This window comes from Monodon monoceros, unplaced genomic scaffold (assembly GCF_005190385.1).
Source record: "Monodon monoceros isolate NGI ecotype Baffin Bay Population unplaced genomic scaffold, NGI_Narwhal_1 Super_Scaffold_22, whole genome shotgun sequence".
NCBI lineage: Eukaryota > Metazoa > Chordata > Mammalia > Artiodactyla > Monodontidae > Monodon > Monodon monoceros.
Genome location: NW_021703779.1, coordinates 103,664,683 through 103,687,530, shown reverse-complemented (window position 1 = coordinate 103,687,530; position 22,848 = coordinate 103,664,683). Strand labels below are relative to the sequence as shown.

General features: G+C 34.3%; 1 protein-coding gene across 5 annotated transcripts in view; it reads right to left on the bottom strand.

The window, feature by feature from the left end:
• Nucleotides 1-447: 447 nt before the first annotated feature.
• Nucleotides 448-22,848, bottom strand: part of STAG2 (stromal antigen 2) — a 116,400-nt gene continuing 93,999 nt past the window's right edge. For 3 of the 5 annotated variants that reach the window (XM_029240290.1, XM_029240289.1, XM_029240291.1), the window contains exons 26-34: nucleotides 22,641-22,742; nucleotides 20,487-20,635; nucleotides 18,738-18,866; nucleotides 14,826-15,049; nucleotides 11,686-11,875; nucleotides 11,485-11,595; nucleotides 7,894-8,020; nucleotides 6,832-6,909; nucleotides 2,232-2,375 (exon numbers count right to left, since the gene is read on the bottom strand). In XM_029240290.1, coding sequence (XP_029096123.1) covers nucleotides 2,352-2,375; nucleotides 6,832-6,909; nucleotides 7,894-8,020; nucleotides 11,485-11,595; nucleotides 11,686-11,875; nucleotides 14,826-15,049; nucleotides 18,738-18,866; nucleotides 20,487-20,635; nucleotides 22,641-22,742 — 1,134 coding nt within the window. In that variant the 3' untranslated portion in view covers nucleotides 2,232-2,351. Of the gene's footprint in view, nucleotides 2,376-6,831; nucleotides 6,910-7,893; nucleotides 8,021-11,484; nucleotides 11,596-11,685; nucleotides 11,876-14,825; nucleotides 15,050-18,737; nucleotides 18,867-20,486; nucleotides 20,636-22,640; nucleotides 22,743-22,848 lie in introns of all 5 variants that reach the window. The other 2 variants (XM_029240288.1, XM_029240292.1) reach the window with 2 other exon arrangements.

The following is a 22,848-nucleotide window of genomic DNA, read 5'->3' as shown; positions in this document are numbered from 1 at the left end:
GCTCAGCACACCCTGCTGGTTTCCTTCCTAGCACTTATTACAAGTTTAATTATTTTATTTGATTCTTTCCTTATTTGTTTGCCACACTAGATCTACGAGGGAGGGACCCTGTCTATCTTGTTCACTGCTAGATCTCTAACACATGCCTTAGCACATAGCGGGCACTCAAATGTATCCTGGATGAACAATGCAGATATTTTCAAGAGCGTTTAACTCATACCAGATAAAAATTAAAGTAATAATGGTCACAGGTTTCTATTTTAAAGTAATAACCCAATTAGGGATTTAGTCTCATTTTAAAAAAGTATGATTTATTAAAAATATAAAATGGCAATGTTTTCTATAAATTATTCCCACCCAAACATGTTAAAAGATATAACAGGTACACTTTCTAAACCATTTATAGCCACCCTCCTCCTTCAATTACAAAAGATAAAACATACAACATACTGTAGGTTTATTTTTATTCAAAAAGTTACTGTCTCAAGACATAAATACAAATCAGAAAACAGTACAATTAGGACAATAGAATGTGGAGGACAACAGGTTAGAGTAATATATAAAACATTTTTAGCTGGTTGAAAACAAAGCTGTAAGAACTGCTTTCACAAAGAAGTACTCCTTTCAAGAGTGAGAAAAAAAATCAACTTAGGTTTAAAATCATATATACAGTCCTCTCAGCAGTTCTAGTAAATGCAGTGGTGTGAAAAACAACATAGGCAATACTTTTTTGCACATAACAATATTTGTTGATGGAAAATCTGTTAGACAAGTCTGACTTAATTTGTTATTAACCATGATTTAATAAAATAATTGAATTTTATCATGATCTTTAGCTAACCTATGGTTTTTGGCTACCACAGCCCAATGCTTGTTGATTTCTGACTCTAAGAACTGGAAGCCTTTTGGTATTCACCCATCTGAAGATATTCTTGTATTGCAAGCATATTAAGGCATGGAATGATTAAAATAATATACCTCAAGAACTGAGAGACGACTGACAAAAGATAGATACACATGTAATATAAGTTAATATTTTGTTTTAAACGATGTCTAGCTGCCTAAGCCTCGCAAAATGAGTTGATGTCAAAATGGCAAGTAGCCACTTTCTGTTTTAAACTAATTTGTGAAAGGACATAAAATGAAGTTTAAAGCTTAGCTTTCAAAGAATATTATGGGTTATGAATTCTATTATCCCATCTAATTTACATACAGAGGAAATGTACTGTAACCTGTTAGAAGTATCTTTAACCTGAAGACTGCTTGCAAAGACAGATAGATAAAACAATATAAAATACAAATTTAAAAATCATTTTAAAGCATGAACACTCATGCTTTTCTATTTTTAAACATTGTTAAACTTTCAATATATTTCTGAAACCTCATAATTTTAAGTTGGAATTTAAAAGTAAGAAAAAACTAAACAAACTGCGCAATTATAAAATCAGCACCAATTTATATATATATATAATTTTATTTAAAATTTAGATCCCTATTCCCACACTCTAATAAGCTGTATAATTTTTGTTTAGAATTTTTTCTGCAAACATACTACAATAAGCTTCTTTTATTTGGAGACAAAATACAGTGGCACTACTGGAAGGAATATCACAACATTACATTTTTATCTTAAAGGACAAGCAAACTTTCAGGGTTGATAATGGGATAAGCATGTTTGAGACTGGTTACCTTCTGGCAGTTCACTGCATCTGGGTATTTCTGAAAAGTATAGAGAAGCTCTTGGATTTTAAAAATATCTTAAAATACATTTTAGATGAAAAAATTGTAAAAGTTCTGCTTATAAGTTTACTTTTCTCCACAATTACAGTATTTTAAAAGAAAGCTTTGTTGATTGATGTTTCAAGCATTTAAATTTAGAATGCTAAAAACAATTCTATCCTATAATTTCAGGGTAGGGGAATAAATCCATCCTTAACTTTGTTTCTTGGATGTAAACAGAAATCCAGCAGAGGTCATCATTACTTAGTACACCCAGTAAATAAATGTGAGAGGATTCATGTCTGTACCAAATGCCTCTTCAGATTGTTATATTTTCTTTAAAAAAAAGCATGAAATAATTGATTCAAAAGCCAACTAACAGCGCATAAATAAAATATTTACTTTCTAAGAAAAACTGTAGCTTATCATCAAATTGTTTACTTGTCCTTTACTTTTTTTCAGGCAAACAAAACTGCCCCTCAAATGCACTTGATCTTGGTAAGTATAAGCACGTCATATTCTCCTTAGAGAAAAATCTGTACAGAATTTCACTGTATCTACCACACTTTATTTTAAAATTTCCTCTTCCACTTAGAAAATGACTTCACCACAGATTTAATTGTGTACTGGTATTAAAACATTGACACCCCAAGAACCTAATGAGAGAGAGGAAAAAAAATCTTGTTAAAATTGTCATTCATTTCTTTGTAAAATATATTACATTGATACTTGGTAATATTAAGTTTAATAACATGCTAAAAACCACTTTGAAAAATTCCCTTCTCAGATATATAATTCTAAAATTATAATTACCATTAACATATAATGAAATAACATCAGGCCTAATCACAATGCTACTTACCTCACAAATATAACTAAAAGCAAAGATCATGTCTCATTTATATGTTTATACACACCCCTAATGCCTAGATAATGCCCTGAACATAGGCACCCGACATTTGTTGAATGAACAAATGAATGTGCTTCTTGACATACACTTCTGGCACAAGATGTATGGCAAACTCGGTCATTTGCACTGTGAAGTGGGTATAGTTTTTAAAAAGGCATTTGAACATGCAGACCAAAAACATCCAAAAACAATATAAATATGTAGAAAATAGGAAGCTTTCTGGGTGAATGAACAGGACTACAAATTTTAAGAAATCAAATAAGTAAGGTAAAATCTGAGCAAACAAAGTTATATCGATGCTTTTCATTACATTTCAGTTGGGAAAAGAATGTTAAGTAAAATCTAATAATTACTTGTCACTAACTTAAAAAAGTAAAAGCAGGTAATAAATGGAGCAACTCCCTCTCGTTCATTAAATAAGAATAAGATATAACCTTCAGTTGTATATACTAAAAGTTAGGCTCTTCAATTAAAATTCCAGCACTTACTATGACAATTAAGTAATATTTTAAAATACTATAATAAACTAGTAAAAAACTGATATTAAAGTCAGAGGTAATGAGCTAAGACTGAGTTTACAAAGGGCTCTTGTAAATTATTAAACCTCACTTTAACAAAAGTCATAGAACTCACAAATTGTTCTGATCTGAATTGAAGGAATTGTGTATTTTCAGACCAGAAAACAAATATCTATCTCATTGCAGGCTCATTGTAGTAAATTATCAAGTAAAGTGTTTGGAATCCCCAGTAATGAAAGCAATAGAGAATTAATGTACCCCATTTCTTACCTGTCATCCACCAAAACCACCACCACTACTCACCCCTTGCCCGCCCCCACCCAAGTTTCAGGGTTCTCCTTTTTTGGTTAGAGTCAGAGTTTGGGTGATTAGAATGTTTCCACCAAAGAGGCCTAGGTGATACGTGATGTTTAAAGATCCCTTCTAGCCATAACACTCTGTGACTCTGGGTAAAGGAAGATCTAATGGTGAATGAAAGGATAAAATCTTAATTAGCAATTTTAGTGTAGAGTGTGGCATGAAGATGAACTCAAGTTCTTTCCAAACCAAGTGCCTACCTAGAAATGGCCTGAACAGGTTTTTTTTCTTTTCTCCTGTGTTTGTACAGTCTAGGTTATAAGTAGATTCTTCTATTAGAACAGTTAAATTAGCTCAATTATACCAAACCCTTCTTTTACCAATTTTATACTACAGATAATTCTAATAAGAGTCTCAACACAGAAGAATGATATTAGTGATACTTATTCTCTTTCTGTGCTAACATAAGCTACACCTGTTTCTGGTGTTAACATTAATAACCACTTAAGCATATACTTTAAAAGTACCAATAGCAAGCTTTGGTGTGTTGAGACAATACTGGCCCACTAGTAGCAGAAAGCAACCACTGGCACAATGGGATAAACCAATGTTGACACTGTTTCCAAATATGAAACTAAATAAATCATAAATCTAGAATGTTGTATATATGCAACCCAAAACTGATCTGCTCAGAGTTTTCCTATTACCACTTCTGAATTACATGGATAACATGTTACGAAAAACACATTTAGGATTTATTTAGTATCTATACTAGGATGCTAGTATCTATAGTAGGATGCTTTGGGTTACTTCACTTAAAATTAGAGAATCTTAGAACTGAGTATAAAAGGATTTAAAGTCCCAATTTTACTATTGTTTTGATGACTCATTTATCACAGGCTTGAATAAAAACAGATGTAAGCTATTGCAGAAAAGCAAATGCAGATTTTTACATTTAAAAATTTCTATTATTCCACTTCTTAAATTATTGTTGAGATAATGAGGTAAAGTTTAATGTATATTTTAAAACAAACTAGTATTAACTTAAATATATATACATGGTTAAAGATGTCTAAAGATACCTGAACTTTTAAAGATATTGAGCACTCAGTTATGTGACTGCTGCCATCATGTGGTAATACTATAAAACTACAGGTACAGACGCATGTGCTCATTTTCCCAATTTTAGAAGCAGCAGAACTATCCCCTTAGTTATAACATATTCAATAAACACAAGAATGCCAAAATTTTTCTATAAATAACAAATAATTATTAGGTCCCTATCTCTGGCCTCACTCAGATTATAGTTTTCCCTAAATGTTAAATGTCAAAAATATACACACATTTACATTGCTGTTCAACTACTGTAGTAACCTGAAGTGAAGGGCACCTTTTTGCAAATCTAGTAAGAGACTAAGGAAACAAATGCCTACAGTTTTCCTGACTTTAGATGAACACATGAAAAAATAAGGAGATCTTTGCCCACATCAATTTTGACTACAGTTAATCATTCCAATTTCTAAAATATTTTTCTTGGTATTTCTTCCACAGTAGAGGCAGCATGAGATTTTTAAATCAAAAGGAACTCAGGTCAAATTACTACTCTGACACTAAAGTTGTATAACTCTGAGCAAGTCACTGAACCACCTCTTCAGTCCAAGTTTGCTTGAGTGTAAAAGTGGGATCCCACCACCTTTCTTACAAGGTTGCTGATAGATCAAACTAAATCGTGCCTAGCATAGTGTCAGGCACACAAGTTTTCAAATACCAGCTTCCATCCCTTTTCACCTCAAAGTGATAGTATAGTTGGACTAGAATACAAACCCTTTGAGAGCAGGGGGAGCATCTTATTCATTTTAGTACCAATTTCCAACTTGATAAACTGCAGAATTAATGCATTTCATTATATCTGCTTGAAAAGATTCTCTTTTATTCCTCATCACAATCACTACCTAAATGTTTTATTTAACGAACTGGAAGATACATACTCCTAGATTATCAGGGAAACCACATACTTCAATAGGCACTTAAACTACAGACTTAAGGGTAGGCCTAGGTCACCTATGTTACTCAAATTACGGTCTTGTTAGAGATGCAGAATGTCAGGCCACACTTCGGACCTACTAAAGCAGAACCTACATTTTAGTAAGATCTCCAGATGATTCATATGCACCTGAGAGATTGAGAAACACTGGTTTAAAGGATCCCAAGGCTTGTCCAAAGATTTCTATACCCGCTGATCTATGAAATATTTGTCTTTTAGCTCAAGTAGCTGGCCTTATTAATATAAACATGTTAGCATGAGTTAGTTTGTCAAAATTCTTCCAAGAGCTATCTGAAAGCAGATTATGAGGCAAGAAGAGGGCAAGGAGAGAATGGCAGAGATAGGGGCACAGAAGGCAGGCCTCAGAGGATGATACAACAGTCACCTGAGGCAGGAGGTTTTAGAAAGAAGGAGCATAAATGGGTAGACACCTAAAAGTGAGATAGAAGGGCACTTAACCGATTTATTAATTTGACAAATAAAACTAAATACCTACTAAGCTAGGCAAAACTCAAAATGAATAAAATCATCACTGCCTGGAGTTCAGTCTATTGAGTGGAATGTAATATCTTATTTCACTACACCAATCTGGTAGTTATCAAAATAGAAGTATATACAAAGTGTTATGGGAACTGAGAATAAAGTATCTATCTAAAAAGGTTAGGAAAAACTCCACAGGTAATGTCCAAACTGACTACTGAAGAAAGAATTCAATACGAGGAAAAGGAAAGGGGCAATTCTGACAGAAAGAAAAGCTTTTACAAGGTCATGGAGTCATGAAAGAGCATGGTGTGTCTGAGAGAAACTATAAGATTTGAACCAAGGCATTCTCAGGGAGAACATGGTAACAGGGACTGATAGAAGAAACACAATTGACACTACCTAACAATAACCAATTATCTCAATCCCCTTATCTTTATTACCAAAGCCTCTGTTCAAGTTCTATTTTTCACCATGCCTTCATATTATGATTATGACTATTATGATTATTTTTCTTCTCTTTCATCCTATCCAAGGAAATCTTTCTGAAACACAATTCTGATCATGCCGCTCCCTCATTCAAAATCCTTCAATATGTAACTCAAGCGTACAGGAAAAGTCCAAATTCCTTAACATATCATGTCCCAGTTGGCCAGGGATTCAAAGGCACTCTGAATCTGTTACCACCACTGCATAACCCCTCCCCAACCCTACCCCAAAATCCCTCCTGCCTGCCTCTTTTCCTCCTGTCCAGTTGTTTTTATCCATTCTCAATGTATTGTCCCAGCTCTTCAACCTCAGGCTTAGGGACTGCCAATTACTTTTGATTTTATAATCTTGAGGCATATTTAAATTAAACCTACTGATTCATCCATAATTGAAGCTGGATCAAAGAAATCAGGCTTCAGTTCTGTTCTCTCTCGTCTGTTCTTTGATGGTGGCTAAGGGAGAAAAAAGGAAGTTAGTTGACAATTGTCATACCTATAATAAGCCAAATAGTAACTGAAAATATTGAAATTATCATTAAGTGTTCACATGGTCCATGTAATTGCAATTGTACCCTACAATATTTCAAATGCTATATATTCAAACTACAGACTGTTTAAACATGCAAAACCAACTCGTTCGTGGAAAATTATTCTTAAAGATGAAAACTGGAAAACCAATTTTTTTGTTTTACTTTAAAAATGTCTCTCTCAACTTTCCTTTCAAGATACCGAATTACGCTATTCTGAAGAGAAGCCATATTTAATTATTTCTTCCCTTTAAGGAGAATATACCAAGGTATACTGAGAAACAGAATCAGAAGACCTGGCTTATAATGAATCTCAGCTTTACTGCTTACTAGTTTTGTCTCCTTGGATAGGCTGTCTAAGCTTCAATATCCTCAAGCCTTTCAACCTACCTCACAAAGTTGAATAAGCTGTGTGGCAAAATGAAATACGTACAAGCATTTTGTATACAATAAAGCCCTAACTGTATATATGATATAATTATCAAAGAATATACCCTCATATATATTAAATTTCCAAGTTTAAGTATTTTACTTTATTATCTGATACGGCAGTTGATCTCAATAACAGGGTAAATCATGTTAACAATGTATTATTTTGATAATGGTAAAAAGATGGCAAATTATAAGGTGATATTATACTTAGTATACTATTAAGCAAAATAAATCCTTTAAATCTATATATTCCTAAATTAATCTGAAAGTTCATCATCTTAAATTAGGACCTAACACCCCCACCAACTTCACCCTCTTCCTCAATCCCTTCTCATGTATCTAAACTCCTGGCAACTATTTTATTTAAGAATTTTGCAAAACTTACTTTTCATAGCAAGTATTTCTCTCCTCTAGTAAATATCCAACTTAATTTCCAAAAAATCTAAATAGAAAATCCTACAGAATCATTGTATCTTACCAAGTCTATATCCATGGTGTCGAAATCCATCCCCTCATTAAGATCTTCAATCCTCCCTTCTGAGGACATCATAACATCTTCAACAATTGGCTCTTCATCATCTTCCATTAGGCTTGTACCACGCCGACTAGAGAAATACAAAACAAGGTCAAGATCTGAACCAAAGTTGTGACTATTAATATATTGGCAGCAACTATGTGGCTCTGTCTATTCAAGTGTAATGGAAAATGATGGAATTAAAGGTCAGGGAAAATGATTGATTAGGCATTGATCATGTCATCAATGATGTCAAAACCCCAATGTCTAAAAATGCTAAGGAGTTATGTTTATTCGATATTACTTCAATACATTTAGCTTGATAGTTCTGATATCCCATTTAGAAGTTCAATGAGAATTTCCCACATGGGACCAGACAAGATACCTCAAATCCTTTTTGAAAGTAGGCAGGGTATAAATTAATAAACAAGTATAAAACAGAGACCAAAGAAATGACATTTTCAGAATACATGTATTTTCATGAACATATAATATTAATTTTACCCATCACTCACTCAGTACCTAAAATGTACCAGGCACTCACTCACTCATTCATTCACACAGTGCCTACTATGTGACAGGCTTCTACTATGTCCTATGGATGCAAAATAAAAGATGAATAAGACATGGTTCCTGCCCTCAAGGAGCTCACAGTCTACTCTGGGAAACAGAGCTAATTAATTATGACAAAGTGTGATAAATATTTCAAGAGAAATATGCCTTTAGTGATATAAAGATATACTGAAAGAAGAGATTAATTCTCCTTCAGGAAGAAATGAGCAACATCTATGCTGAAACTTGCATTCTGTATCCTATAAAACTCAAAACTGAGACATATATAGAAAAGTAAAATAAAAATTAAGAACAAAAATTCTGTTATCACATTATTATAAGGAAAAAACTCAAATTTCAAGTTCACAAATTAGCCCAGATCAGCATAAAAGAGTCAACATAATAGTGAAATTGAGGGTGACTTCTTATTCCCCAGTTTGGCTAACATTTCCTTCTTTTCTCACTCATTTAAAGATTCCACCTCAAAAATCAATTATTTATTGAATGCTTGCTTACAATTTACACAATACCATGTTGAGTCTTAAAAGATAAAGATAGCAAGACGTGATGTCTAGTCCAGACTACCTGGACAAATATGCTGACAATGGTCCCTATTTCCCAAGAGTTCTGGATAGTAAATGACAATTTTACTATATTTGGTGGAGGCAACTGTGAAGGGGATATGTGTGCTCTGGGGACCATATATTATAGAAAAACAGAAATTCATTCTGCACTTCATTTGAAGTATAAGAAAGATATATGTGATACAAACTATGAGAGAGAGAGAGAGAGAGCGCGAGAGGGGAGAGAGAGAGAGAGAGAGAGAGAGAGAGAGAGAGGAGAATTTGGAAGTATTTTCAGTTATAGGGCAGATACCATTACAGAACCAGTGTTGTAAAACAAAAATATTTTAAAGTCTCAAGCAATAGAACACTTACGGTACAACACCCAAAAGGATCTTCTAGTAATAATTATTTAACTGGGATAATTTCTTAGTCACCTGAGGAAGTTTATCTCTAAGAAGAATTAAAACTAACTACAAACATTGTATCTATATGAGACGATGGATGTTCACTAAACTTGTAGTAATCATTTCAGGATGTATGTAAGTCACATCATTAAGCTGAACATCTTAAACTTATACAGTGCTGTATGTCAATTTTATCTCTATAAAACTTGAAGAAAAAAAGTTAATCAATCAATCTACAAACAAAAGAATAATGATAAATGGTACTGAGTAATGAGATGCTGTGGAAGATCTTGGGCACCGGTGGGAAAGTTTTCAGGGGAGACATTAAGGACCAAATGATTGCATAGCAGAATTCTGAAGTGTTTGGACTGGTGACTGGTCAGAAGCTAAGAAATCACTTGTTGAATTCAGCGTGAAATAAGAACATATATTAAAGGGAATGTGGCTATAGAAACAGAATAGGGGACAGAATCAAGAGATAGTATAGAGAATGAACATATTAGACATACTCAGATCAGAATCTATAGATGTGATAAAGTATACCTTGTCTGTAGAGGTTCTTAACAGCACTACAGATAACTAAAGTGAATTTAAGTAGACTACCACTCATGTGGTAAATGATCATTTCTTAAGAAATATAGGTAAAATTCTCATCATTCAAAAACCAATAAAATGAAACAAAATATAAATTTAAAAAAGGTAACAATTATTATCTACCAGCATTAAAACATATACCACATTATGTTACAAATACAAAGCTTTCAAACTAAAAAACTTAATCAGAATCATCAGATCTTCCCCCTTTGTACCAGTCATCTAAAGACTACTTATATGCCATTTCTTTTGGAGCCAAAGCTAATAAAGATTTATAAAACTCTCATACAGATTCCAGTAAAAACAAAGTATTTGAAAATTAAACTACAATTTTTTTTTAGCATTGGACATTTATTCATTAATGAACATTTACTTAGTACTTTTTTTTATACTTAGTACTTTTTAATGTGCTGAGCACTAACAGGAAATGAAAGTAGTCCCTATTAAATGGTACAAACTATTATGTATAAAATAAGCTACAAGGATATATTGTACAACACAGGGAAATGCCAATATTTTATAATAACTATAAATGGAGTATAACCTTAAAACCTGTGAATCACTAAATTGTACACCTGTAACTTATATAATATTGTACATCAAGTATACTTCAATTAAAAAAAGAGAAAGAAAGAAAGAGGTCCCTGCCCTTAAGGAGCTCACAGTCTAGAGAAAGGGACAAATTCATAAACAAATTACAATACAATGTGTAGGTGCTATAAGAAATAGGAGTATACACAGTGTTGTGGGAGCGTAGATGACATCACAGCTTCACATAAGGAGACACCTGAGCTTGTTCTTTTATGATGATTTTACCAGTTGCCAGGGAGTAGGATATGATACTAAAATGTAGGCAGGGGCCATATTTAGAAAGATCTTGCATGCCATGAGCTAAGGAGTTTGAACTGTATCTTGCAGGCAATGGGGATCCATGGAAAGGTTTTAAGGAAAAGAGTTACATTATCAGATTTTTATTCTAGAACAGCAATTCTTGATGGCAGTGTGAATGATGGAGTGGTGGTGAGGGGAGTGAGGGAAGGGGTTGGTGAGAGGATAAATGTGAGATTTGAGGGAAGAAAACGAGTTAGAAAGCTAATATAATAGTTCAGGTGAGAGATGAGGGCCTGAACTAAGGTAGGGATCAATTAAGATGTAACAAAACTGAATTTTTAGCTATAGTTCTGTGTACCAAAATAAACAAGGATTCATATTTAAACTTTTCCAACAGATCAACCTATGATCAGTCCTTTAGCTAACTAGTTAATATTTAACTTTAAGTTTTTATTTTCTGTTGGAAAGACCAATTTTTAGTTCCTTGATTATTTCAGCTTAGTTACTCTAGAGAGTTTGCTGAAATCTTTAGATAAGGCACACATTAAAATATGTTAAAATGAATTAGTGAACTTCCTGTACTCAGACAATAAGGCACTCTCACTTACATGGCATGCTGAAGATTAGTTCGCAGTTTAACATAGCTCATTGCTGCTCTCTCCTGCTGTTGCCTTGCTTCCTCTTGTTGTCTTTGAGCTAACATCCATGTTACCTGCGTGCTTCAAGGAGAATTTTATTCTTCTTTTAACTTAACTTTTTTCTATGTAATTAATAAAGTTATAGTACAGAAAATGATCAAATGTACTTACTTATAATCAAGAGGAGTTTGATGATGTTCAGTCTGCATTGGATAGACACTCATGAAACTGTCCTCAGGTCGTAATCTTTTAGGCTCTCTCATAATTGTTGAGGTGAGTTGTGGTGTCTGCATCATAACTGGGGTGTGCAGTGTTTGTTCTCTGCTTAGCCACATACTGTCACTACTACTGCTTTCTTCAGCTGAGAAAGAAAATTAACAGCAATGAAGTTCAGTCACTAATTTTGATTAACCAAGTGTCTGATACAATGTGTTCAGGTCAAAAATCATCTGTTTGCTCTCCACATGCTAGAGCTTGGAACAGAAGGATACAAAGGTATGTAAGGTGCAGTCCCTGCCATGCCCTTACAGCCTAGTTGTGGAAAAAGAAAACACAGGCAATTATAACACAGTGTGGTAAGTGCTAAAAGAGACAGAAGCACAGGTAGAATGAGAACAATGAGAGGGATCAGAGCCAGCTACTCAGAAGTTACTTCTGACTAGAGTAGATACTGTGTGGACTGTGAAGTCTCCCAGGCAGGGGGGAGGACATAAGCAAAAGCACCGAGGCATGAAACAATGACTGAACCATACTAATTTACTGATATTCAGCAATTTTTGACCTGCAAAAATAGTAATTTCATATGGTTCAAACTAAGAGTTTAGTACTCCTGGAGTAGACGGCAAAAGGTAAGGCTGAATAAAGAGGCAGGTATCAATTTATGCAAAGTCTTATAAGCTGTGCTAAGGTGACAGGGAAGCAATGTGGTAGTTACATGTTTTAGACAAAGTATGTAGTGGTAGTGTAGAGGGTGGACTTAAGAATATGAAGACTAGTCAGAATGGCCATCATCAAAAAATCTAGAAACAATAAATGCTGGAGAGGGTGTGGAGAAAAGGGAACACTCTTGCACTGCTGGTGGGAAAGTGAATTGGTTCAGCCACTATGGAGAACAGTATGGAGGTTCCTTAAAAAACTACAAATAGAACTACCATATGACCCAGCAATCCCACTACTGGGCATATACCCTGAGAAAACCAAAATTCAAAAAGAGTCATGTACCAAAATCTTCATTGCAGCTCTATTTACAATAGCCCGGAGATGGAAACAACCTAAGTGCCCATCATCGGATGAATGGATAAAGAAGATGTGGCACATATATACAATGGAATATTACTCAGCCATAAAAAGAAATGAAATTGAGCTATTTGTAATGAGGTGGATAGACCTAGAGTCTGTCATACAGAGTGAAGTAAGTCAGAAAGAGAAAGACAAATACCGTATGCTAACACATACATATGGAATTTAAGAAGAAAAAAAAATGTCATGAAGAACCTAGGGGTAAGACAGGAATAAAGACACAGACCTACTGGAGAACGGACTTGAGGATACGGGGAGGGGGAAGGATGAGCTGTGACAGGGCGAGAGAGAGTCATGGACATATACACACTAACAAACGTAAGGTAGATAGCTAGTGGGAAGCAGCCGCATGGCACAGGGATATCGGCTCGGTGCTTTGTGACCGCCTGGAGGGGTGGGATAGGGAGGGTGGGAGGGAGGGAGACGCAAGAGGGAAGAGATATGGGAACATATGTATATGTATAACTGATTCACTTTGTTATAAAGCAGAAACTAACACACCATTGTAAAGCAATTATACCCCAATAAAGATGTTAAAAAAAAAAAAGAATATGAAGACTAGTAAGCCAACAGGCCACTTAGGAGGTTAACGGTGTAGACCAGGTGAGTTAGAGGTTCAGAACGCTTTAAAATTTATAGTGGCATGCAGGGAATACATCTTTTAATTTGATAACTTTTCTATTTAAAAAAAGGAAATTTTATTTTAACTTGCTATCAAGCCCTAACTCTTTTAACTGGTCAGGGACACTGTAAGAGAGATTTCTCCACAGACTGGGATGTTGGGACTATATGACCAATCAAGTCCAAATCTAAGTTACAAGTTTAAGTTATGAGTTTATGCATTTATATTATTGGACAAAAAGTACTAAAACCATTAATCCATGTGGCAATTTAACAATATGGCCTCTAAAAATAAAATTAAATTAAAATATGGCCCCCAAATCTTTGACACTCCTCACATTAACAGGTGGGGGATGATGTCCCATTCCTTTGAACCTGTGCCCTGTGATTGCTTGGTCCATAGAATATGATGGAAATTATGCTATGCCAATTCCTGGCCTTAAGAAAATGGCAGCTTCCAGAGTTCTTGTCTCTTGAGACACTTGCTCTTGGAGCCCAGTCACATGCTGTGAGAAAGCCAAATAGCCACATGGAAAGGACATGTGTAAGGTGGTCCTGGCAGACAATCCCACTGAGGTCCTAGCTGACAGCCAGTATCAGATACATCTGTAAGTGAAGATGCCTCCGTATGATTCCAGTCACTAGCCTTTGAGTATTCCTAGCGGAAGCACCAGACATCATGTCCCTGCTATGTCGTAAGTTTTGGGGGTAGTTTATTACTCAGGAATAATAGCTGCAGCAAATTTTGGCAACTATGCTAATTTGTTTAAAGTTTCCTAAGGAGAGGAAAAAAGTCCCCAGACCCATTTTGAACCAACCCTGGAGTACTAAGAGTCCAAGAGATTCAAGTGTCATAATGTATTCTTAACCCTAAGATTATAGACAGCAACTTGTATTTCTATCAAGTTCTTTATGATTAATACTCTTCTTCATAGAAATTCAAAAGTTGGGACCTTTCTGAATCTGTTGTACCACTTAAACTAGATGATTTGATCTCTTAGGTAATGATTAGCTCTAAAATATTGAGTCCATATCCCTATACATAGAATATAGTGCAGTGATTTAAAAGCAGGTCCTCTAGAGTGAGACTGCCTGGCTCTGCTACTTAATATATTGGTGTGACCTTAGGTAAAAGTTACTTAACTTCTCTGTACCAGCTTTCACATTTGAAAAATGAGTATGTACCTAAAGAGTTGTAAGAACTGAATTTATGTATCTAAAATGCTTAGAACAGTACATTTACACATAATTGGAGGACACATTGTTCAAGATATTATTTAACAACACATACCTCAAATTTAAAAATAAGGTGACCCTTAATGACAATTCAGTCATTAAGGTTTACGGTAAACATAAAGGACAAATATAAAGAGAATAAACTATATTCTTACTGAGTGCGAGCTGCATGCCTTCAACCACTTTCCGTTTTCCCGTAGATGGCTTTGATTTTTTACTCCGCACGGTTGACCCCCGACTGCTGATTCCACTAATGACTGACATGGTGTCATCATCACCACCAGCTAGCAAAGAATTTCGGTATGACATCAGTGGAAGCCACACATCTTCTCTTCGGAGTGACATCTGAAAGGTCATGAACTTTTCCAAGTAAACATACCTTGAAAAGGAGTAGAAACCATTAGCTTTGATACATTAAATTGACATAGCTTTTTTTTTTTTTTTGCTTTTTGCTTATTCCTATAGGCTCACACACTATAACGGAACATACAATGATTTAATGAGTTAAATAAAAAGTAAATTAGAATGAAAATAGCGGTTGATGGGTCTACATTTCCTCAAAGCATACAGTAACAACCGAAGGATTACTAGCGTTCTTTCTCGAGAAGTCTCTGTTTTATCCTAACATTTACAAGTCCTCTGTTAGAAGAACAAACCTGAGTCATATTCCCGGAAAGAGGATCGGATTTAAAAATTACACAACTTGGGTTCTAGTCCCAGTTCTACCAACCCGTAGCTGTGTGAGCATACGCATATTACTTCACTACTCAATCTAAGCCTCATCAGTACACTAATGAACAATTTTGTCTCTATCAAGATTCTCACATTAAATGAAATAATTCATAGCATTTGTTGAGCATCTATGTCCCAGGCAATGGGGATAGATATTTGTTGAGCATCTATGTCCCAGGCAATTATTATTTGTTGAGCATCTATGTCCCAGGCAATGGGGATAGATACAAAGGTCAATCAGATATGGTCTCTACCTGCACAATATTTTCAGCCTGATGGAAGTCATACATCTACCCTTGGATTCAAGTATCACAAGGATTTTATGACATATATAATATAGCAATCAAAAATCAACTAACATCTGTGTGACTACTGTGTGCTACGCATTTTCCTCTTGGGGTCTTTAACTTTACTCTTACAGTCTTGTGAGGGAGACATTCTCCCCATTTGACAGATAAGGAGAGAAAGGATAAGAAAAGTTAAGTAATATAACCATGGTCATAAAAATGAGAAAGCAGTATAACCATGATTCAAATCCCAGGCTTCTGACACTAAGAGTTCAGTGTTTTATTGTGTAAATTATGCTTCACACAAGTTTCATCAACTAACTGTAAAGTGCAAACCAAATTTTGCTGTCATAATAATGGTTAATTTGAGTCAGTTCAGAACTACCAGTTTTGAACACCATAAGAGAAAGGGCAGGAGATGAGTTACAAACATACTGCTTAGTGTTAGTTGTATATACTGTAAATATATTTCAGCTACACACAGTAGTACAGTACTCATCAAAGTGTGGTCTGGAAGTTGGCTATTAGTCTGAGAACTTACCAGCCTGACACAAGATGTGCAGTCTGAGACACAATATACTCACTAGTTGAGAGATTTACAACTATGTATCTACCACAAAGCTTAACAGAACATTCCAGATAAGTAGCCCTCCCTGATGCTAGTTCCCTTTGTCCTCTTTCCAGCCACAGAGGTTGCCATTAACCTGAACTTGCTATTTTTTGTCCCCATTTGTAATGTTTTAATACCTATTTGTCTGTAAACATCATAGCACAATTTTGTACTTAGCTTTTTGCACTCAACATTATAATTTTAAAATCTAACCATTTTGGAAGAGTGACGTCAGCTAACACTATGGTGGCAATCATTTTCCAATAATGTAAGTGTATCAAATCAACATGTTGTACATCTCAAACTTACACAGTATTATATGTCAACTATATCTCAATGAAGTCAGAAAAAAAATTTTTTTAAGATGAACGAGATCTGAGGGTCTAATGTATAACATGGTGGCTACAGTTGATGATACTGTGTACTTAAATAATACCATATAATTGAAATTTGCTAAAAGAGTAGAGCTTAAGTGTTCTTATCAAAAAAATGGTAAATATGTGAGGTGATAAATACGTTAATTAACTTGATTATGGGAATCCTTCCACAATGTATATGAAATCATCATGTTGTACACTTTAAATATATTACAATTTTATGTGTCAATTATAGCTCAATAAACTTGAAAAAATTTAAGATTTTAAAAGCAGATCAATTGGATTGTGTGAATCTTATTTCAATCCCAGTTCAATCAAATAAAAGTCATTGATGACATCTGATACTAGAAATTTGAACAATTAAATGGGTTTTTAATAAAATTAAGGAATTGTGTTTACTTTTAAAAAATCTAACCATTTTGACCACTGTATAGTATTCCATTGTATATTAATCAATTGATACCATTTTCTAGCTGATAGATGTTTAGTCAGTTTTGAGTTTTTCCCTATTCAAACAATGCAACAGTCAAGTACTTTAATAGTTATCCTTCTACACATGTGTAAGAGTTCCCCTAGGGTATCTACCTATGAATAGAAATACTGGATCATGAGGTAGGGAGAATCTTAAACTTTACTAGACATTGCCAAATGTCTCCAAAGTGGTCTTGTACCAATTTACTCTGCCACCAGCAATATATAAAAGCCTCTATTGCTCTATTGGCAATACTTGGCGCTATCCAATGTCTTAAGTTTTGCTAATATGCTAAGTGAGAAATGTTTTTTTTATTGTTTTAATTTTTATTTCTCTAATTAATAGTGTCAATGCAATTTGGGGGGGGGGGGTGGGGGGGCGCACCACACAGCTTGTGGAACCTTAGTCCCCAGACCAGGGATTGAACCCGGACCCTTGGCACTGAAAGCGCGGCATCCTAACCACTGGACCACCAGGTAATTCCTCAATGCAATTTTGAACTGGGATAAATTTATATATAATAAAATGCACAGAAATTAACAGTAAAGTTGGATCAGTTTTGCAAACGAATGCAGCCATGTAACCCATACACCTATCAAGATATGGGACATTCCTATGACCCTACAGAGTACCCTGTATCCCTTTTCCCATTCAGTCTCCCCAACCCCAAGAAGTAACCACTATTGTGATTTCTATCACCGTTTTGTCTGCTTTAGAATTTCATATAATATCTATACAATGATGTTTTTTAAAGACTTTTTTGATGTGGACCATTTTTAAAGTCTTTATGGAACTTGTTACAATACTGCTTCTTTTTTATGTTTTGGTTTTTTGGCCGCGAGGCATGTGGGATCTTAGCTCCCCGACCAGGGACTGAACCCGCACCCCCAGCAGTGGAAGGTGAAGTCTTAACCACTGGACCACCAGGGAAGTCCCCAAGATCTATACAATCTTTAAAAGCAAAATACTGGTGGGCTTTCAGAAGACATTACCTATGAGTTATTCATATTCTTCTGTCTTTTTATACCTCAAAGCCCGGGGTTGGGGGGTGGGGGTGGAAGAGATGAAAGAAGATTTTGAGACTTTAATTCCATTTGTTAGCTCTCTTAGAACGTAAGTCACAATTTTAGAAGACCAAACCATAAAAGTATCCTGTTTAAATGGCCTGTTGAGAACAGGACTTGTAGTTAAAGTACAAAGATAAAAGAGGGGGACTTCTACTTTCCAGTGTAGTCACGGCTCAGGACACAGACTAAGGTGCTCCTGATGGATCAGCGATATCATTATCTGTTAAATGCTCCTTCATTAGTTAGGCTGAGCCAAGAACTCAAATAGGAATACACAAAGCATTCCAGTTACACCTCTAAAGCCACAACTACACTGTAAGGGGAACTCACAGAATTAAAATGGAGTATTATGCATAAAACAGTTATAATCCTTAAATTATAAAATTTCTGAAGTATAAAGTTTTTTGTGCATTAATGCAATCCTACAAATCTAATCTAATCTGAGAGGGAAACCAAGTATAACAATTAATCTTTAAGAATTCCAAAACAAAATTAAATAGAGTATTTCTAACAAATACATACACTGTTCTTTTGTCTTGTCGAAGTAGTTTAGAAGAAAATTCACTGAGAATATCAAGAAATGCCAAATTTAAAGGTGGATGGCTCTCTCCTTGTGGATTAGGCTCCTTAAAAGCAAATTCTATGCCATCTCTGCAACAAAAACAACAACAAAAAAAGACAAATATTTAAAGGACTACAATACAAAATTGAATAACTTAGGGAATTTCTCTATACTTCATCCCACTACTAAGATGTTTCCTTTGTCATGCATTTAAGCTGAGGAATAGAGAGAATAAGGAGGCTACAGTGCGAGAATGAGCAAATATATTTACATTTTATGCCACTTTTACTTTGTTTTGGTTTTTATTTTTATTTTTTGGCGGGGGGGGGGGGGGGGGGGGGGGGCGCCCATGCTGCGCCACGTAGCTTGCAGGATCTTAGTTCCCTGACCAGGGACTGAACCCTTGCCCCAGCAGTGAAAGCGCCAAGTCCTAACCACTGGACCGCCAGGGAACTCCCAACTGTTACTTTCTTTAAAACAAAACAGACACATACATACACACACCAGCTGGTCTTTATTTAAAATGTGGTTTGGTATATCTACATTCTCTCCTCAGTTCTCTTTTCCATAGAAAATAACCCAAATCCTTTCACATAATGATCAGTACATTTTCTGTATTTTTCAAGACACAAAGGAGATCAACTATAACACATAGGATCAACTTAAAAATAAATGATTCAAGACTATCTGTAATGACCCACTTAAGAGTAAAGTTTAAAAATTAAACTCCACTCAAGGCCCAGTTTATATTTATTTAACAATAAATACCTCTATTAATCAAGACAACTACCCAACATTATATATATATATATGAAGTAAATAATATATTACTTCTCAAAATAATTACATGTGTGGTCCTTAAATATTACCTAAAATTCTCATCCATAGTATTAAAAGGCATAAAAAGAAATTTGAGACTTTTAGAGCAAAGTGAAAAGGAGAGAGTAAATTAAAGTTGAGGAAGGTATAGGACTAACAAAGAGCAGAACAATTTCTGAAGGGAGACATTTAACACTTCATAATTAAGTAAGCAACAGGAATTTTAAAAAGACACAAAACAGAGAGCTTTCAATGAAACAGAGCCCAAGCCTCTTGATTTTTCCAAAGGCAAGGCTCTTTATCCACAATAAAGACATAAAGGATATTAATAACCACATGTTGGTTATGTTAGAGCTCTAAAATATACTTAAAAGTATAATTGATCACTAAATTACATGCCTAAAATAAAATCAGTTGATTTCCAATTTTGATAAGGCAAAGAAAACATGCAGACAAAATAAAGATTGTGGCTCAAAACAAGAGAAAAGGTCACTGCAAAATAGAGAACAGAACCAGAAACAAAAAAACTTGAAACAAAGAAATCAAATCTCAAAACATTATCTACCCAGCAAGAGAGATTATGACAAAAACTGTTAAAAGAGATTCTATAATACCTGATGAATATATGTTGCTTTTCTTCACGTAATTTATAAAGATTTTGTATGGTTTTAATTAAAGCAAAGACTTTTCTATAAAAGGTGTTTTAGTCCCAATTCATGTGTTAACAGAGATAGCACTGTAACTGGTTCTTAAGAAAGGAGACATGCCACAGATTTGTAAACAAGTAATAAAGCATCAATTGAACTTGGTTATTCTAAACAAAAGAGCAAGGTACAAAAAAACTTCATGATTAACAAACAGAAGAGCTGAATAAAATATTTGGAAATTACTTGTGTAGCATAGCAATGGCCTCTCTCGTTTTCAATTGATCGAGTCCAAAAGTTAAAGCAAAACGTCGAGCAAGTTCTTTTATGCCGCTGAATGTTGAGGATGACCTATCAAAATTATAGCCATTTTCCTGTATCATTTCATTAAAAAGCTGTTTGGAAAGAAAGAAAGCATGTTAAAGTTTTTTAATAACTATGGATTATTAACATCTAATTTTAAAATACTACATTTTATATTTAAAATATACTTGATGTTCTATAAATAAGGCATTGTACTTCATTCTATAACATGGATTTTTAAAAACATGATACAAATGACCAAAATTGTAGCACTTCATATATTCAGACTAGAGGTAGTTATTGACATTAGAAACTCCTTAGATTAGTTACGACAGAATTCTTTTCTGTCGGTATTAATTGGATATTAAAATAGCATATAAAAATATAAAGAAAAAGGAAACCAACTAACAACTATGTTCTTATTGACATTTAAATGATGGATCTTCACATCAAGAACTTTCATAATAAAGTTAGCAAAACAAAATACAATCTTTCAATTATCAAGCTGCCAAGATTTTAAACAGATAATGGCTGCTACTTAAGAATACAGTGCAATGGGCACTGATCTGCTGGGAACATAAACTGAGAAAACCTTTCTACAGAGCAATCTGGCAATGTGTAGTGAAAGCTTTAGAATTTTCATGCCCTTTGAGTAAGCAATTGTTATTATCAGACTTTATCCAAAAGGAATGATAACAGTAATATCTGTATACAATACATAAGTACAAAAATGTTTGTCTTAGTGCTATTTATAATGGCAAGAATTGTAAAAAACCTCAACATCAAACGAGAAGAGATCTTGGTTAAATTATAGTCCCTCTATAAAATGGAATACTACACAGTCATTAAAAATGCAGAGGAAAGTATTTAACGGCACGAAAGTGTTCAGGATTTATTAATATGAAAAATTCAGCATTTCAAGACAATGTGCAATATGATTTTTTATTTTTGTAAAATAAGATTTCACATAGGCATAAAAAAGATTAGGAAGTTAAAAATTAAAACACTGTTAAGTGAAAAAAATTAAAGATAAGTTGTATTTTTTCTAGTTTTCCTATAATATTTTCTAAACTTTCTACAGCAAACAGCTATTATTTTACACCAAAAGTTATTTAAATGCTGCCTTTAAAACCTTTTAAATTCTATTAATTTTAATAAAGAATATCAAAATATGCAAATGAAGAACTTTCATACCTAGATCTCTAAAAAGCAAGAAAGTTTATCAAAGTGAAATGGGTTGGGTTATGTTCTGCATGCATTTGGTCTCTACAGACAAAAGTATACTAAGCAAATGATTTTTGCCTAATTAAACCTGCCTTGACACTGCCAAAATGAAAATGACTGGTACATTTTGATTATACGGTTGATAAATGCTCATTAAAATACATGTACAAATGTACAAAGAATAAAGTAAAATTCACCTGGAACCTACCAAAGCAAGTTAACCACAGCTAACATTTTGGTGATTATTTTTTCCAAATAGGTACACAGAGATGTGCACAATTTTATAGAGATGCTATACTGCAATCTTTTTTTATTCTCAAACTATGTATTGTAGAGATCTTTACAAATTAATGAATACAGACCTACACCAATTTTAAGTGCTACACAGCCACTGCAGAGATATACTACACAATATATTCATCTAATATCCTATTGACAGGCATTTATATTTTCTAATTTCTTGCTATTATAAATAACTTTGCAATGTATAATCTTCTACACTCATTTTTGCAAAGTTATCCTATTACCACTGTGGACGAACTTCCAGAAGTAGAACTGCTGCCTCAAATGGCATACACATTATAAATTTTGACATATATTGCCAAACTACCTGCCAGGAAGGTTGAACCAATATACCTTGCTGTCAGAACCTGTTTCTCCCATACCTTAGGTGGCTATAGGTTTTGCCACTCTTGCCAGTCTCAAAGCAAAAAATGATCTCACTTGTACAATGTCTACTAGTGAGATTGAGTATTTTTCATTTCCACTTTTATGAACTATCTATTGCATCCTTTTCCCAGTTTTCAACTGTTAACTTGAAAACTATTAAGTGCTTATTTTGCTAGCCTAAACCTGGTACTCTTCATGTCTTACCTGTTGCAAACTGAGAATAAGGGTCTTTGCACACTGAATTTTGTCTATCTGCCTTGTTTTACTCATTGTTTCTTTGATGATATCGCCATAGTCATTATAATACTAGAAAAGAAATTTGTACAAATTAGGCCTTTGTCTCTTAAAACTATTGGACAATAAGACTAATTTTAGGTTAGTCACATAAGCATATCACAAGAATGTTATCTGG